Source organism: Colobus angolensis, unplaced genomic scaffold (assembly GCF_000951035.1).
Source record: "Colobus angolensis palliatus isolate OR3802 unplaced genomic scaffold, Cang.pa_1.0 Scaffold308, whole genome shotgun sequence".
NCBI lineage: Eukaryota > Metazoa > Chordata > Mammalia > Primates > Cercopithecidae > Colobus > Colobus angolensis.
The window spans coordinates 143694-159260 of NW_012116355.1; the positions used below are offsets into that span (position 1 = coordinate 143694).

The window sequence follows — 15567 nt, forward strand, 5'->3', positions numbered from 1 at the left end:
GGCCCCCTCCTCTTGTCAACTGTAAACACCCATTCCCTGTAATGAGTAGTGGGGAGGCCAAGAGAGGGCAAAACATGGGTGTTGTTGTCTGCCCTCCAGGCTCTCAGATGATGATATTATGGTTCTGGAAAAGCTGAAATGTACAGCACTGACCCCTCAGCTCTTAAAAGTTCCCTGATATTTGGGCAGTAGAGGCACAGCTTGAAGTTACAGGTATCTTTTCTGATGTCCAGTCTCTAAAGGTAATATGTGATACACATGGGGAAGGGAAGGATCCCACTCTCTTACTGTGTTCACAAAGGAAGGCTACAAGCTGGTCTAAGATAGAAGCGAATGTGGCCTATGATGAAAAGATATGTAACCATCACCAAAAGAGCTAAAGAGGAGAAAAATATAGAACAAGCCTAGTTAAGACATTCAAGACAATGGGGTGCGCAGTTCCATCTGGGGATCCCCTTCTTTTTTTTTTTTTTTGGAGACGGACTCCCACTTTGTAGCCCAGGCTGGGCACAATCTCGGCTCACTGCAGCCTCTGCCTCCCGGGTTCAAGCAATTCTCCTGCCTCAGCCTCCCTAGTAGCTGGAATTTCAGGCACATGCCACCATTCCTAGCTAATTTTTGTATTTTTAGTATAGACGGGATTTCACCATGTTTGCCAGGCTGGTCTCAAATTCCTGACCTCAGGTGATCTGCCCACCTCAGCCTCCCAAAGTGCTGGGATTACAGGTGTGAGCCACCACGCCTGGCCAGGAGATCCCCTTATTAAGCCTCTCCACAGTCAAGTTAGGCAGCAAGCCCATGTATCCTTTTTTTTTTTTTTTGAGATGGAGCTTTTCTCTTGTTGCCCAGGCTAGAGTGCAATGGTGCGATCTTGGCTCACTGCAACCTCCACCTCCTGGGTTCAAGTGATTCTCCTGCCTCAGCCTCCTCACTAGCTGGGACTACAGGTTTCAGCCACCACACCTGGCTAATTTTTTTTGTATTTTTAGTAGAGACAGGGTTTCACTATGTTCGCCATGGATTCCTTTTTGAGTGCAGACTAGAAGCTTGATTTTGGCATTTTACCTGGCATCTACATCATGTTCACCCGTGTATTGGATCTGAAAACTGGGACATTCTACAGTTTGTGGAACTCCTGTAAATTTTCCTGCAATTGATTTACTCACACACTGCCCACCCCCACCCTCTGTACACCACAGGTTCAAGTATTTGACTCTTCCCACCCCACCCACCCCTGCCACCAGCTGCTCTACACCCTCCCACTCACTCTCAGGGCCTCTGAGGCCCCCAGGGAGTCACCACCACACACCACTCTCTGTATCTGGGGGAAGGTCTGGGTTGTTGGAAAATTTAATCAAGCAAGGACCGTTAACAGCTGCAGAGGCACCTTAGGAAACAGTGAGCCTCAAAAAGGAAATACTTGTAGGATCTCTTGTGATGACCTTTGAAGACTTTTCTGAAAATGACCCATCACTCCCTGCCATGGAAAATAACAGTGATCGCAGGCAGCCTTCAGCCCACAGAAGGCTTCCTCCTCCAGGCAGGCTCTGACATAGCTGCTCACCTCACAGATGCCCTAACAGACTGCAAAGTCCTGGGAACATGCGTGTCCATGCACGCACATGCACACATGTGCCTCTCTACAGGTACATTTTTGAAGTGACAGCTTTGCCTCAGTGGCCACTTCCTCTAGGATTGGCTGGGCAGAGCTATTGGCAGAGCTCTAGGTGTGTGTCCTGCCACACACCACCAATCATCCAAGCTGTTGGCATGCAGTGAGGACCTTTTTCCCCTTCCTTTTTCCTCCCCACAGCTGTAGGAGAGGGAGGTTCTGCAGGGCGGATGTCACTTTGCTAGGGGCTGGTTCTTCCCACCCCCACACTACATCTTGTTCCAGCTCCTTCCTATCCCGGATGTAGGCCATTTTGGGGTTCCTATTAGGGGTCACATCCTGGTAAAAGAACATTAGGGAGCGCCTTTGGGCACCCCTGCTCAGCTGCCCCCTTCTCCCCCAACTGGTTCCCTGTCTCTTCCATCAGCCAGGCCCCCAACACCTATGAAGGCCTGGCAGTCCCTGGGTCTTCGACCACAAATGCCCCCTTTTTCCTTGGGGCTGGGTGTGAAGGGACAGCTTTGGGACTTTTTAAAGGAAGAACTTTGCTGTGAAAATAAGAGAAAAACCAAAACCAAACCAAGAAAATGTCAAAACCTCTGCTGGTCCAGAATCTGTGCTCGGCCTCTGGCTCTGCTCCTGCCTTGCCTCTGCCTAGGAAGCTGCAGTCCTTCTTAAGCCCTCTGCAACTCCCATGCTCACCTGCTCCCTGGCTCCCCATGAGGATGCATGGGGGGCAGTGCTGCCGCATGCCTTTCCAGAGGTGCTGCAGCCATGGCTGTTCCTCATGTTCACCCCTGGCCTGGACCTGTTCCTGAACCCACAGTTACTGGAAACCCCAGGATGATGAGGAGCGAGGGATGCAAACCAGGAACCCCCAGTCTCATGGGGAGAATGGAGCCTCACCCTGGAGCTGGGGAGATCATAAGCTACACATCATAAGCCCCAGTGGACAAGGCAGCCAGGAGGAGGGCGGGGCAGATCAGGGCAGATAATCAGGAGGACCGAGTTTGGGGTCCAGTATGGCCCACATGGGTCTAAGATGCGTGGAGAGGAAGCACAGGGAGGACATGGGGACAGGCCCAGCCCCTACCCCTGTGCTCTGGACCTCAGCGTCCCCTCCGTGGCCCCTCTGGCCCTGGCCCAGGGATGCCTTCTGCTTCATTGAGCCCATCTGTTTGAGACTTGCTAACACCTTCCTCTTTTGTGACTGGAAGTCACAGGGCCAGGTGATAAACCGTGCAGTCACAGAGGGAACACAGAGCCTAATTGTAAAGGGACAGAGAAAAGAGGAGCAAGGGAGGACGGTGGATGACAGGGAAGACGAGTTGGGGCAGAGCTGCTCGGGACCATGGCTGAGGCCATCACCTATGCAGATCTGAGGTTTGTGAAGGCTCCCCTGAAGAAGAGCATCTCCAGCCGGTTAGGACAGGGTAAGGGGGATGAGGCCTCCCCTTGATTCTGCATCCCCACTCCCCACCCCACAGATCCTATTTCCGACTCCCACCTTGGTCCCTCTTCTCTTCTCTCCAGACCCAGGGGCTGATGACGATGGGGAACTCACCTATGAGAATGTTCAAGTGCCCCCAGTCCCAGGGGGACCCTCAAGCTTGGCTTCTTCTGGATTAGGCGACAAAGCAGGTTTGGAGAGCCTGGGGGATGTGTGTTTGTTGGAGGGCTGTGTCTTGAGCCGGGGAGTCCACAATGTTTTTGTTGTTGTTGAGATAGGGTCTTGCTCTGTCACTCAGGCTGGAGTGCAGTGGCGTGATCATGGCTCATTGCAGCCTCGACCTCCTGGGCTCAAGTGATCCTCCTGCCTTGGCCTCCCAAAGTGTTGGGATTGCAGGCATGCACCCCCACGCCATGGCCCACAATATTCTTGAGAGCACAATACCCTGGAGAAAGGAGGAGGGCAGTTCTTAGGAAACGGAAGAATAGGAACAGGATAAATGGGAGCCAGGGGAGGAAGAAAGATTCCTCCTGCAAGGTGGAGACCCCATTGAGGGAGATAAGGGCTGCGAAGGGATAGGGCAGCCCTGTGGGGGATGAGTTCTAATGGGAAATGGGGAGCCATGGGAGGGAAAAGGGGGGATGGGAGTTGGATGAGAGCAAAGTGGGAGAGGGTTTGGGGCCGACAGATAAGGGGCCCCTGAGGAAGCGATAAAGGGAGAACTAGGAGAGATGAGGGGGTCCCCGGGAAAAGATACGGTGAGACCCAGGAGGGAACCGAGAGAGTCCCTGGCAGAGGAGGAACTCAGTAGAGTGACAGGGTGTCCCAGAGCAACTCTAGCGGGCAACGTGGGGCAGACTGGAGTTTCCCAGTGGTGAGGGTGAAGCTGGTGCACAGGAGGAGAAGGGGCAATACTCGGGGCTTCCCGTCTCAAACTGGATGCTCCCCTCGACAGCGGTCAAGTCGGAGCAGCCAACTGCGTCCTGGAGCGCCGTGACATCACTAGCTGTCGGGCGGACTCTCCCCTGTGAGTGAGTGTGCGGTGCGGCCGCGGGGGCACGTGCTCGCGCCTGTCCCGGCTGCGGATGGCGCTGGGCCCCGCGGGGTGCAGCTCTTCCCAGGATGAGTCCGGGCGCAGCCCTTCCGACCGCCCCAGCTGCCCTGCCCCATTCTCCTACATCGGGTGCGTCTGAACCCGACGTGCACCGCCCCCCTGCGGATGGTCCCAGTTCGCCTTCCTGCCCTCCTCTTCTCTCCCTCTCTCGGTCTGATATTTCCTTCCCCTTCTCCCAGGTTATGCCCCTGAGTCCTTACCAGCTCTGATTCTGGAGCACCCTCTCCCCTACCTGCCAAACACCCCGCTACCCAACAGAAACCACCATGGTTGCCCCCTCAGCTCTGCACCGCCCTCCTCTTAGGGATGCCTTCCCCAGGGGTCTCCCCCACGGACCTGTCCCCTCGTCTCTACATTCTTTCCGGGGGCTGACTGCCCGCATCCATCCCACTGTCCCCCTAAGGCCGCACAGCCTGCCTGCGATACTTCCTGCTCGGCCTGCTCCTCACCTGCCTGCTGTTAGGAGTAGCCGTCATCTGCCTGGGAGTGCGCTGTGAGTAAGGCTGTCCCCACTTCCCACTTACACCGAACGACTTTCGTCCCGACTTTCCCCCCAAAGCTGACCTTCCTCAGCAGGGCTCATAGTCAGTACCACCACATCCTTAGCTTTGGGTTTGGTTTCCAGCCAGGGCTGTTGTCTTCCTGAATTGTCCTCACCTAATCCAGTACCTCCTTACACTTTAGGCAGTCAAATCTTGTATTTCAGCCTGTGATGCAAAAAGTTGCAAGAAGCAGTAAAAGGGCTGATGCTGCAGTCTCAGGGCACTAGGGCAGGGCTGGAGAAGACATCCACCAAATCTCTGTGGCCAAACAGATCTGCAGGTGTCTCAGCAGCTCCAGCAGATGAACAGGGTTCTGGAAGCCACTAACAGCAGCCTGAGGCAGCAGCTCCACCTCAAGATAAGGCAGCTGGGACAGAGCGCAGAGGATCTGCAGGGGTCCAGGAGAGAGCTGGCGCAGAGTCAGGAAGCACTACAGGTGGAACAGAGCGCTCATCAGGCGGCCGAAGGGCAGCTACAGGCCTGCCAGACAGACAGCGAGAAGACGAAGGAGACCTTGCAAAGTGAGGAGCAACAGAGGAGGGCCTTGGAGCAGAAGCTGAGCAACATGGAGAACAGACTGAAGCCCTTCTTCACATGCCGCTCATCAGGTGTCCGCTCTGGGGAGAGGAGAGAAGGGAGGAATGGATTGGAGCAAGGAGATACTAGTGGAAGGGGTCTATCACCCAGGGGCCTGTGAGGTGTTCAGGAAAGGGGCAGTGAACCAGAGTGGTGGCTGACATGAGCTGTTCAGCCTTGGCCAACAGAGAGAAGGACCAAGCTGCATTCTGGATTTAGGGGGACCCACCGAGCTCCAAGGCTCATCCTGTGGGGTAGAGGAGGATGGCAGCCAGCAGTCCAAATCACACTGTCCAAGGTTTCTTCCTGTTGATATCAGTGACAAAGATCTGGAACGCCCCCAAATTTGGATATGAACTTGGCGGTTTGCACATCTTTCTAAAGACAGGGTCCTCAATTTTCATTAATTTTAATTATAGCTGAGATCTCCCCAAAGGATAAGACTAACTGACGGACATGGAGTGCAACCTGGTGGTGGGGCAAGGCAGTGAGGCTGTCAGCACTCACAGCGAGGTGGAGCCTGGAGTTGTGGTGTAGGGAACTAGGATGGGATGTCCATTCATTTTGAAAGCAGGACCCCAGCCAGTAGGTGGAGATGGGGAGAGGGACACATAAAAGAGGCAAGGCTGTGTCAAAACAGGCTGAGGGTCTAGGCAAGGTCCCAGGCCCAAGGGGCCTGGGGTGTTTTTGGGCTATGATCAGGTTTAGCTCTGTCTAGCTTGGGGGTCATCTGGTTGATCTCCCCAGGCATAAGACAGCAAGATTATGTGCAGATACCCCTTGCCCTCATTTCCTTAACCTGAACCTTTGTGACCATCAGTTCCATGCCAGAGCTGCCCATTCTCTTAGCAGCACCTTAGACCTCTACATTCCAAACTGCTCTTCTGGCAAAAGGATGGTTTCAGACTTCCACTCTGATCACAGCTGCCCACCACTCCTCCAGGTTTTCCCCAAACTTTTTTGATCTCATTGAGGCCTCCAATCTGCTGACTCCCCCTTTTCTCCCTTCCCATCAGCTGTCTCCTGTCCACACTTCTCTCCCTACCTCTCATGGGTTTGGAGCCCATCACTTTTACTACTCACTTTTTTGTTTGTTTGTTTAAATAGAGACAAGGTCTCACTATGTTTCCCTGGCTGGTATCAAACTCCTGGGCTCAAGCGATCCTCCTGTCTCAGCCTCCCAAAGTGCTGAGATTACAGTCGTGAGCCACCACACGTGGCTCACTCACTTCTTTGTTCCGTTATCCTTCTAGTGCACCTGATGGGCAAAATTTCAACTCTGGATGAAACCAACTGCCCACAGTCAGCACCAAGGTGTGACAAATTGTGGAATCACTTTGCTCAGTGCCACTGAGACGCTAGTCTCTCAGCACTGCCTGGCAACCTCTGCAGTGGTCAGCTTGCTCTCCATAATAACTCCTTCTCCCTCACTTTCAGCAGATGCCCTCATCTTCCACTCTGAGAGGAATTCCCTCCACTTTCCATCACCCAGTCTATAAATCCATTTGGATTTTTGCCCATCCTCATCTTTTGCAAGGATAGCTGCAACAACTTTCTAAATGTTTTTCCTACTCACTCCTCTCCCTGCAGTCCATTCTTCATATTGGAGCCAGGGTAATTCTTTACAAACAAAAATCTGATCATGTCATCCCAATCTAGAGCATTCCAGTTAATTGATTACATAAACAGTTATGGAATACATAATAATACATAACATATAATATGTTCTAGCACTGTGCCCAGGCACTTGGGATATAGCTAGTGAACAAAATTCCTCTGTGTAAAATCCTACACTGACTTTCTCTTTCTCTCTTTCTCATAATATAAAAATAAAAAATCCTTAACATGGCTTCCAACACCCCTGCCTACCTTTCAGTGTTCTACTTATCCCCTCACCTTCTTCCATTTGGCCATACGGATTTCTTTTCTTTTCTGTTCTGTTCTTTTTTTTTTGAGGTGGAGTCTCACTCTGTGAGACTGAAGTGCACTCCCAGGCTGGAGTGCAGTGGTGTGATCTTGGCTCACTGCAATCTCTGCCTCCTGGGTTCAAGCGATCCTTTTGCCTCAGCCTCCCGAGTAGCTGGGATTATAAGTGTGCACCACAGTGCCTGGGTATTTTTTGGTATTTTTAGTAGAGGTGGGGTTTCACCATGTTGACCAGGCTGCTCTTGAACTCCTGACCTCAGGTGATCCACCCCGCCTTGGCCTCCCAAAGTGCTGGGATTACAGATGTGAGCCGTTGTGCCCAGCAGGGATTTCTTCTTATTCCTTTAAGTTGCCATAGGACAGTAACTCAAGGGAGTAGCAGAGTGGGGACATGAGATCATGTAGAGAGAAGAGAGGGAGCTAGTGGGGAGCGAATGATTTTTGAATGATGAAGGTAGGACTGATGGAACAAAGCAATGGAGAGAGGTGGTCTGGGGATCAGAAGTGCAGATTGGGATGTAGGATGTTGAAGAAAGAGGGATATTTATTTCTTATGGATAGTCAGGAAAAGAAGAACAGGGAAGAGAAATTTTGAGGGAAATAGTGAGAGCTCAGTTTCTGCAAAACAGGACCCAACATTTTCTGCTTGTAGGAAGTTGGAGAGGGAAGGAGGGGGCCAGTGCTGGAGGAGTGGGAGTCTTGGATGTGCAGTGGAGGGTGCTTTAGGGAGTGGAGGAGATGGGCCCAAGAGATGTTAGGTAAAGTGTCAGGGTGGACTGCAATTGTTCAGAAATTGGGGTAATAAAATTAGCCCTATTAAGACAAACCTCCTAGATTGCTAAGAAGTAATGTTGTTGAATGTTAAAGTCTTTTTACTAAGTAAGGACAGGTATGGTGTCTCCAGGGGATGCAAAAGAAAGAAAGATTGCAAATATCATAGAAGTCCATGAAAGTGCTGAGATTAGCCCTAGGAGAATATTGTTAGCAAAAGATTGCTGAGTAGTTACTTTCATCCCAACTGCTGCTGCTATCACACTCTTTCTGCTTTTTAGACACCTGCTGTCCGACGGGATGGACAGTGCATCAGAAAAGCTGCTTTTACATCTCATTTACTTCGAAAACTTGGCAGGAGAGCCAAAAACATTGTGAAACTCTGTCTTCCAAGCTGGCCACAGTCAGTGAAGTTTATCAACAATCAGTAAGCATATCCTTACTCACAGACTGTACTGGGTACTATTCGGTAAAGTGACATATGTCATCAAGTCAGGAATGGCAGTGCATACGTGGCTGGGGTGGCCATTCCTTTTCCATGGAAGAAACTGAGAATCACAGTACTCTTGACCTCTGAGCTTGGAAACAACCTCTGCATCTTCTCAGCACAGTGGTCCAGGCAGCCCCTACTAACTAACTGATTAGAGTTGGCATGAGAGTGGAAACTTAGGAACCATATCTACATTTTTTTTTTTTTTTTTTGAGACAGAGTCTCACTCTGTCACCCAGGCTGGAGTGCAATTGTGTAATCTTAGCTCACTGCAACCTCTGCCTCCTGGGTTCAAGCAATTCTCCTGTCTCAGTTTCCCGAGTAGCTGGGACTACAGTCACACACCACCACGCCCAGCTAATTTTTGTATTTTTAATAGAGACGGGGTTTCACCATATTGGTCAGGCTGGTCTCTAATTCCTGACCTCAGGTGATTCACCTGCCTCAGCCTCCCAAAGTGCTGAGATTACAGGTGTGAGCCACCGCACCCGGCCTCTACTTTAATCTGTATCTCATCTCAGCTTGCTGGTCATCTCCCTGGGCTGCTTGACAGGTTCCTTGACTCTTGTGACCTCTCAGGCAGAGAGGTCCCACACCTGGTGGGCTGGATTGTAGGGATTAGGTCCTTGGGGCCAGAACAGCACACACAATGACTCCCCTCCAAAGGCTGGCAGAGATTCTTACTCAGCTGGAAGGCAAATTGAGCACTGAGCCTGCATCTGCAGGGTGGCACTTGGTGGCTTCAGGGACCAGTTACCAAAGAGCTGTCATATATACAGCCCCCTTGCCGAAGCTGAGGCCTCCCTAGGGCATGCATTTTCTTCCGTATTTCTCATCACTCTCCACATATCTCTGGTCTCTCTGAATCTCCCCTCAGCATTCTTACTTCTTAAATTGGCTGTTGCCAAATGGTGGTTCAGGGAATTCATACTGGATTGGCCTCAGCCCTAACAAGGATGAGAAGTTGACTGATGATACAGAACACAGTAGGTAAGTTTGTTAGGACTTTGGGTATTTTCAACTCCATAATCCCCTCCATAAAGACATGGTAATCAGATTTCCTCCCCACCTGCTTCCCTCAGAACTCTCCCATAAATCAACACTGTAATTGCCTATTTGTCTGTTTCCTCTATTTGATTAACAACTTCTTAAGGCAATCTTATTCTCCATTCTATTTCCACCTAGAAGTCCCTGGCATGTGCTTTTTTGTTTCAGTATCTACTAGGTTGGGACCTATGCTAGCTTTTAGGGGGAGATATTAAGGATTTAGTTAAGGCTCCACAGCTGATGACAGCAGCATTTCTCCATCCTTTGACAAGGCCACCCAAACTGAGGTTGTACTTTCTCAGTAGCAGCCACTCGGGGCACTAGAGCTGCCTCAGTGAAGTAAGCAAGGGAGCAGTGGGGGTACCATCGAAGCTCCACTTCACTGTGATCAAGGGAGCAGTGGGGTGCCATTGAGGATCAACCCTAGGGACCCTGAAACAGGGTGGCAGCCTCCTTATGTTCCCTAATTGGCCTTCCCATCTTTTTTTTTTTTTTTGAGACGGGAGTCTCGCTCTGTCGCCCAGGCTGGAGTGCAGTTGTGCAATCTCAGCTCACTGCAAGCTCCACCTCCTGGGTTCACACCATTCTCCTGCCTCAGCCTCCCCACGCCCGGCTAATTTTTTGTACTTTACTTAGTAGAGATAGGGTTTCACCGTGTTAGCTAAGATGGTCTCCATCTCCTGACCTCGTGACCCGCCCGCCTCGGCCTCCCACAAGTGCTGGGATTACAGGCATTAGCCACCATGCCCGGCCTGGCCTTCCCATCTTTATGACCTGGAATGATTTTTCCCTCTGCTGGTTCTAAAGCCTGTTTTAGTTGAACTCCAGACATCTGTCCTGAACCATGCCCAGACGTGGCCTTAGGCAGGCAAAGCGAGTTAGGACTTACGTTTTATGCAGGGAAAGGGGAGAGAAGGGAGGGTGGGATAGGAGGGGTCCAGAGCATATCCCAGCTCTACCTTATTACGTTTTAGGGTTTATGTTCAAAGTTCAAAATGTACCAAGCTACAAAAAGTTTGGTCATGGTATTGGACAAAGGAGACAGAGGCATGTAGAAGTTCTCTTCCCTTCATCTGTGAGATGCCAGCTTTCAGATTTCCAGATTAGGACAGCCCTTTACACTGAACTGGTAAGAGTGAGGGATGGGGCCAAGGCATGGGGAGTCCAGGGGCAGAGGGACTCAGAGCAGGGACCCAGGGGCCCGAGGGAAAACTTGTACCTGGGATGAAAGTTCCTCCACAGCCTCCAGTTGCTTGGTCTGCTTATGTTAGGATGGGGTGGGCAGGGAGAGGGACAGGTAAGGCCTAGAACTTATGAGAGGCTGCTGATGTGGCTGTCGAGAACTGAGCGGGAGACGGGGCGAGTGGGATGAGGGTTCAGTTAAGTCAACCATGGAGCTCACCGATACTTGACTCTTCCAGACACTCATGCCAACAAGAAACTGTGCCCCACCTTCCTAACCTGAGGCCTGCGGGTCCTCAGACCATGTCCTCCCTGTGTTCCCTCATTCTGGACAGTGTCCAGCCACCAGCTGATCCACACCTGACACTTCCAGCCAGCCTGCTGCCTGCTCCCTCTTCCTGAAACTGGACTGTTCTCAGGAAAAGGGTGAAGCCACCTCTAGAAGGGACTTGGGCCTCCCTGCAAGAACTTCCCATGGTAGAATGGGGTGGGGGAGGAGGGCGCACGAGTTGAGTGGATAGGGGCGGCCCGGAGCCAGCCAGGCAGTTTTATTGAAATCTTTTTAAATAATTGCACGTGTTAGTCTCATGTGTCAGCAATGCTGTGTCTGGTTCAGTGATCCCCATGGGAACACAAGCCGGGGATCGAACTGGAAGTGCTCTATCCCTCGAGTCCATGCTGGGGCTCCCCTACACAGGGAGAAGAGCCAGTCAGCCCATCTGGAAATGGCACTGTCCAGCAAGTGTGCTCTGTTCTTACAGGGTGTCCTGAAGGCCAAAGTTGGAGGCCTGAGACCACAGGCTCCACTGCTAAGAGCGTGCCCCGGGCAGCTGCAGGCTGGGTGTGGGTGGCTTGGCATGGTGCCCTCGGTGGCAGAGGAGACTGCCCGCCTCACAGTTCAGGTTGCGGTAGCGGGCAACAGCTGGTGTGGGGCGGGGGCACATGGACAGGAAGCCAAAGCTGAAGGGGCCGAGGCAGCAGCCAGGACAGGGCAGCCCCTCATCAGGCTCCCGGGGAGCTGAAGGGGGTGGCGAGGGTTCTGTCCGCTCCAGGGCTGCCGCCCGGGGCAGGCTATGCTGGGCCCGGTTCCAGGGCTCCCCAGCCCAGCCTTGTGGGGAGTTCACCACCACAGCTGGGGGATTGTTATTGAGGACAGGTCCTGATCTAGGGGACCAGGGTTGGGAGGCCGAGGAACAGGTGCTGATGAAGTTGTCTGTGGCCACGGCCAGAGGCAGCTGGGGCGCTGGTCCTGGAGGTTCCGGCTCAGGGCTGCTGCCCTCGCACTCCATCTTCTCTTCAGCCGAGGGGCCCACGGGGGGAGGGCCAGGACCTGGAAGTGCTGTCTCCATACGGCGGGGGAGCTCAGGGGATGAAGGTAGTGAGCGGCAGCGGCGGGCAGGTGTTCCAGGCTGGACCAGCGTCTCCGGGGTGGTCACCAAGGGCAGCTGAGTGGAGGGGAGTGGCGATGGTGGCACAAGAGACAGGACTGGCTTGCTGGGTGTGTCCAAAAGCTTGATCTTGCCACCCCTGAGGTCTTCCCGTAGTGAGAAGGGGTTGACTCGAGTCAGATTGTCCCCCCAGTTTGGGGGTGATTCTGGTGATGGGGGCAGGAAGAGGTCTGACCGGCTTCGGGAAAGCCGGGGGTCTGGCCTAGGAAGCGTGGCAGAGGGACCCCCTCTTGGAACAGAGCCTGTAGACAGAGAAGTCTGGAATCACTGTCCTCAGCATTTGATCACAGCTCCTTGAGGGCCTCACTATTTTCCAGGAGGCTGGTGGGACTAGAGCTTGAAAAAGCGAGTCCCACCTGGTGCTTTGGAAAGGGGCGATGTCATCATCTCCAGGCCCCTTTTACTTGTTCCCCTCCCCTCCCTCAAGCTTTAGCATTAGGAAACTGTCTTCTTTGAGATGTCCTCCCACCCTACCCCAGCTCGACCGCCAGCCTCTTCAACTAATAAATATATTTAGCCTCCTCCATGTCATCTCTGAGTTTTAAGGATGAGAAAGGCTAAAGGACTTAAGCTGGGTCAAGGTCATGCTCACTTACCCTGATTGTGTGTCAGGGGAGTCCTGGTGAGTGGGGCTGGCTCAGGCAGCTGCTCCAGGATCCATTCCAGGTGCTGGGTAATTTCGGTGAAGGGGGCACGGGTGCTGGGTTCCAGCTGATGGGTAGAGACGGGAATGGCTTCACTCAGTGCTCCGAAAGAGGGTCTCTGAGTTTCCTCCCATCACCTGGGTCCCATAGGGCAGCCATGGCAGCTTATGGATGGGGGCAGGGTGGGGCAGGAAGGACTGTGAGGCTCTTACACTGCAGCAGTGGATGGCCAGAAGCAGGAAAGGCAGTGGACAGTCATCCCCCACCAGAGTTCGGAAAGCAGGCACATCCAGGCCAAAGTCCTGTGGGGACAGAAGGAGGGACCTCCAAGTCAGCTTTTCTTGGGTTCTCCTTCTGCTCCCCAGTCAGAACCTTAACCTCTAGGAAGTCCTCCTTGGTTATGAGCCGGCTAGTCTGGAGTTCTTCATTTGCAAACCTGGAGACATTCACCTCAGTGCGTGGTAGGTAGTCAGGGTCTGCAGGTACTCGGGCGATGAGCTCACAGAGGACAATTCCGAAGGCAAAGACATCAGCCTGGGGATCAGAGATAACAGTGTCGTGGAAGAATTAACAGTTTTCAATTTAGAATTTTGACAGAATATAGCTGAATTTGGTTGAGGGTGGGGGATCTTGACAGTTTTCATGTGTTGGAAGGGTGCCTGTGAGGGGCAAAGGGATCTTGGGGACTCCTGAAGATCTGGTAGGGTTGTTTTGGGGATGGACGGGGCTTTATGAGAATACCTCAAGGGTCTCGGAAGGCCTTGGGGATCTGAAGGGTTGATGTCTCACCTTCTCATCATACAGCTCACCCCGTAACACCTCTGGAGCCATCCAGTATGGGGAGCCCACCACAGCCAATGGCTCCTTTCTTGCCCCCTCCCTGCAGGGGCAGGGGCAGGGTGGTCAGAAACATCCTACTCAGGCATCTCCCCCAGGGAAAAGGGGATGAGGTGAACTCCCTCCTGTCCCCAAGGGAAACATCGCTGGGGCTCTGGGGACATCAGATAGGGGCACTCTGGGAGATTTGGGGGGACGCGGAACATTCACCTCACCTATACACAGGAATCTTTTCAGCCAGCCCGAAGTCACCCACGACAGCGGTGAAGCCTTGATCTTCCCGTCGGACTAGACAGTTCTGACATACACACACACACATAGTATCCCCAAGCACTCATCACCTTCTGCTTTCTGGCCTCCCAATGTATAACCCAAAGCCCTGTCACTCTAGCATAACCCCAACCCTGTCTGCTCTCCGAGTTTTTCAAGGCACTTCAATATTGCAACATCACCCAGGACTCCAAACACAGGGTGCTATTCAGTCCCTCCAAGCACTCCCCTCACCCTGGTCCCTCAATATTCTCCAATGCCCTGCCACTCTAACATCCTAATATATCTATTATCCACATTCCAACGTCCACAGGCCAGTTACAACCTAATAGTCTCAAACCCTCTTTCATGCCTCTAACCACCCCACTAGCCTACCTTGGATGTGAGGTCCCGGTGAAATACACCTTTGGAGTGCAGGTACCGCAGGCCTCGGGCAATGTCCAGGGCCAGGCGGAGCCTGACAGGCCAGGATAGGGGTTCTGGGGAGCTGAGCAGCTGTTCCAAGGTCCCCCCATTCATATACTGGTGCATAGGAGAAGAATGGGAATGGATGTCAGACTTCAGTCTGTATTCTAGGTCCCCCACTTATAAGCTAGGGGACACTCCGGAGGATCACAGAGGTCAGAGGGGTAAGATTGTGCTGTAGGACCCTCCATCCATGTTCTAGGGTTGCCCTGTTCAACTCAGTAGCCATTAGCCATGTGCAACAATTTAAATAATTTAAAAAATTTTTAATTTAATCAAGTTGACCCACACAAAAAAATCTAAACAATTAACATAATTTAAATTTAACCACATGTGGCTAGTGGCTACTGTATAGGACAGCACAGATGGAGAACATTTCCATCACTGAAGAAAATTCTATTGGACAGCACTATTCTAGGGGATACAGAGAATAAGACCAGCTGAGGCCTTTTATATGTGGTTTGCCTAAAGGGAAGTTCAGGGAAGCCTCCCCTGGGAGGAGGATCCTGTTGCCTCTCACTAGTCCTCCGCAGATCCACCAGGCCTGTTGACTGCCTTTATCCTTGGGGGTGAAGGGGGGGTGGGGATCCCTCCTTCCTGGTCTATCCTCACCTCTGTAAGAGCGTGCAGCTGTCCCTGGTGCACACAGACCCCCATGAACCTGCAAGAGAAGGGGGAAGACAGCAAGGTAGGCTGTTAAGGGCCTCAGCTCCTCCTCAGTTCCACTTTTCCCGTGGGATCTTTGGATCTTTCCCTTTCTCTCCCGCCCAGCAAGCTGCCCAGAGACTGGGGCCGCTAACCTTAGGATGTTGGGGTGCCTGAGCCGGTTCATCAGTTGCACTTCTCGTAGTGTGTTGCCCCGGTTACTGGGGAGCTTGTTCATCTTCAGCACCATGACTTGCCCTGACTGTCGGTGCCGAACCTGGGGGCAGGGGCGGCCGGCGAGGGTCGGGCAGGTCGGGAGGGTCGCCCGAGTCTGGACCCTCTTCCCCTCACTCCCGGCCCCCTAGTTGCAGCCTCTGGTTGAAGGCTCGGTCCCGCCCCTCTGCCCTCTCGGCCGGTCCTACCTTGTAGACCTCAGAGAAGAAGCCGGCCCCGATCTTCTCCGCACAGTGAAAATCGTCCACACGGGCCAGGCTAGACACGGCGCTGCGGAGAGCCCGGTAGGAGGAGGGGCGGCCGCGGCCCGGGCC

General features: G+C 52.8%; 2 protein-coding genes across 3 annotated transcripts; one reads left to right on the forward strand and one right to left on the reverse strand.

Moving 5' to 3' along the window:
* Positions 1 to 1744: 1744 nt before the first annotated feature.
* CD72 (CD72 molecule) lies at positions 1745 to 11309 on the forward strand. The gene is made up of 10 exons (XM_011950465.1): positions 1745 to 1775; positions 2830 to 3045; positions 3146 to 3253; positions 4018 to 4089; positions 4580 to 4669; positions 4991 to 5326; positions 8273 to 8418; positions 9359 to 9471; positions 10503 to 10657; positions 10950 to 11309. The coding sequence occupies exons 2-9, from the start codon at positions 2964 to 2966 to the stop codon at positions 10633 to 10635; spliced, it is 1080 nt and encodes a 359-aa protein (XP_011805855.1). The 5' UTR covers positions 1745 to 1775; positions 2830 to 2963; the 3' UTR covers positions 10636 to 10657; positions 10950 to 11309.
* Positions 11229 to 15567, reverse strand: TESK1 (testis-specific kinase 1). Of its 2 annotated transcripts, XM_011950462.1 has the most exons (10): positions 15442 to 15561; positions 15175 to 15296; positions 14987 to 15035; positions 14285 to 14431; positions 13855 to 13937; positions 13592 to 13682; positions 13253 to 13336; positions 13015 to 13104; positions 12755 to 12869; positions 11229 to 12400 (listed from the first exon to the last, which is right to left on the reverse strand). In XM_011950462.1, the coding sequence occupies exons 2-10, from the start codon at positions 15267 to 15269 to the stop codon at positions 11520 to 11522; spliced, it is 1635 nt and encodes a 544-aa protein (XP_011805852.1). In that variant the 5' UTR covers positions 15270 to 15296; positions 15442 to 15561; the 3' UTR covers positions 11229 to 11519. The 2 variants fall into 2 exon arrangements, with proteins under 2 accessions (XP_011805852.1, XP_011805853.1); XM_011950463.1 differs by lacking the exon at positions 13855 to 13937 and having other exon boundaries at positions 15442 to 15567.

What these genes read in the sequence shown, in the direction of transcription:
- CD72 (XM_011950465.1), top strand. Translation starts at nt 2,964, where the DNA reads ATGGCTGAGGCCATCACCTATGCAGATCTGAGGTTTGTGAAGGCTCCC. An exon ending in CATCTGCCTGGGAGTGCGCT is followed by an intron (nt 4,670 to 4,990) that starts GTGAGTAAGGCT and finishes GTGGCCAAACAG; the next exon opens with ATCTGCAGGTGTCTCAGCAG. An exon ending in GTGAAGTTTATCAACAATCA is followed by an intron (nt 8,419 to 9,358) that starts GTAAGCATATCC and finishes ATCTCCCCTCAG; the next exon opens with CATTCTTACTTCTTAAATTG.
- TESK1 (XM_011950462.1), bottom strand. Translation starts at nt 15,269, where the DNA reads ATGGTGCTGAAGATGAACAAGCTCCCCAGTAACCGGGGCAACACACTA. An exon ending in AGCTGCACGCTCTTACAGAG is followed by an intron (nt 14,432 to 14,986) that starts GTGAGGATAGAC and finishes CCTATGCACCAG; the next exon opens with TATATGAATGGGGGGACCTT. An exon ending in GTGAGCTGTATGATGAGAAG is followed by an intron (nt 13,337 to 13,591) that starts GTGAGACATCAA and finishes TCTGATCCCCAG; the next exon opens with GCTGATGTCTTTGCCTTCGG.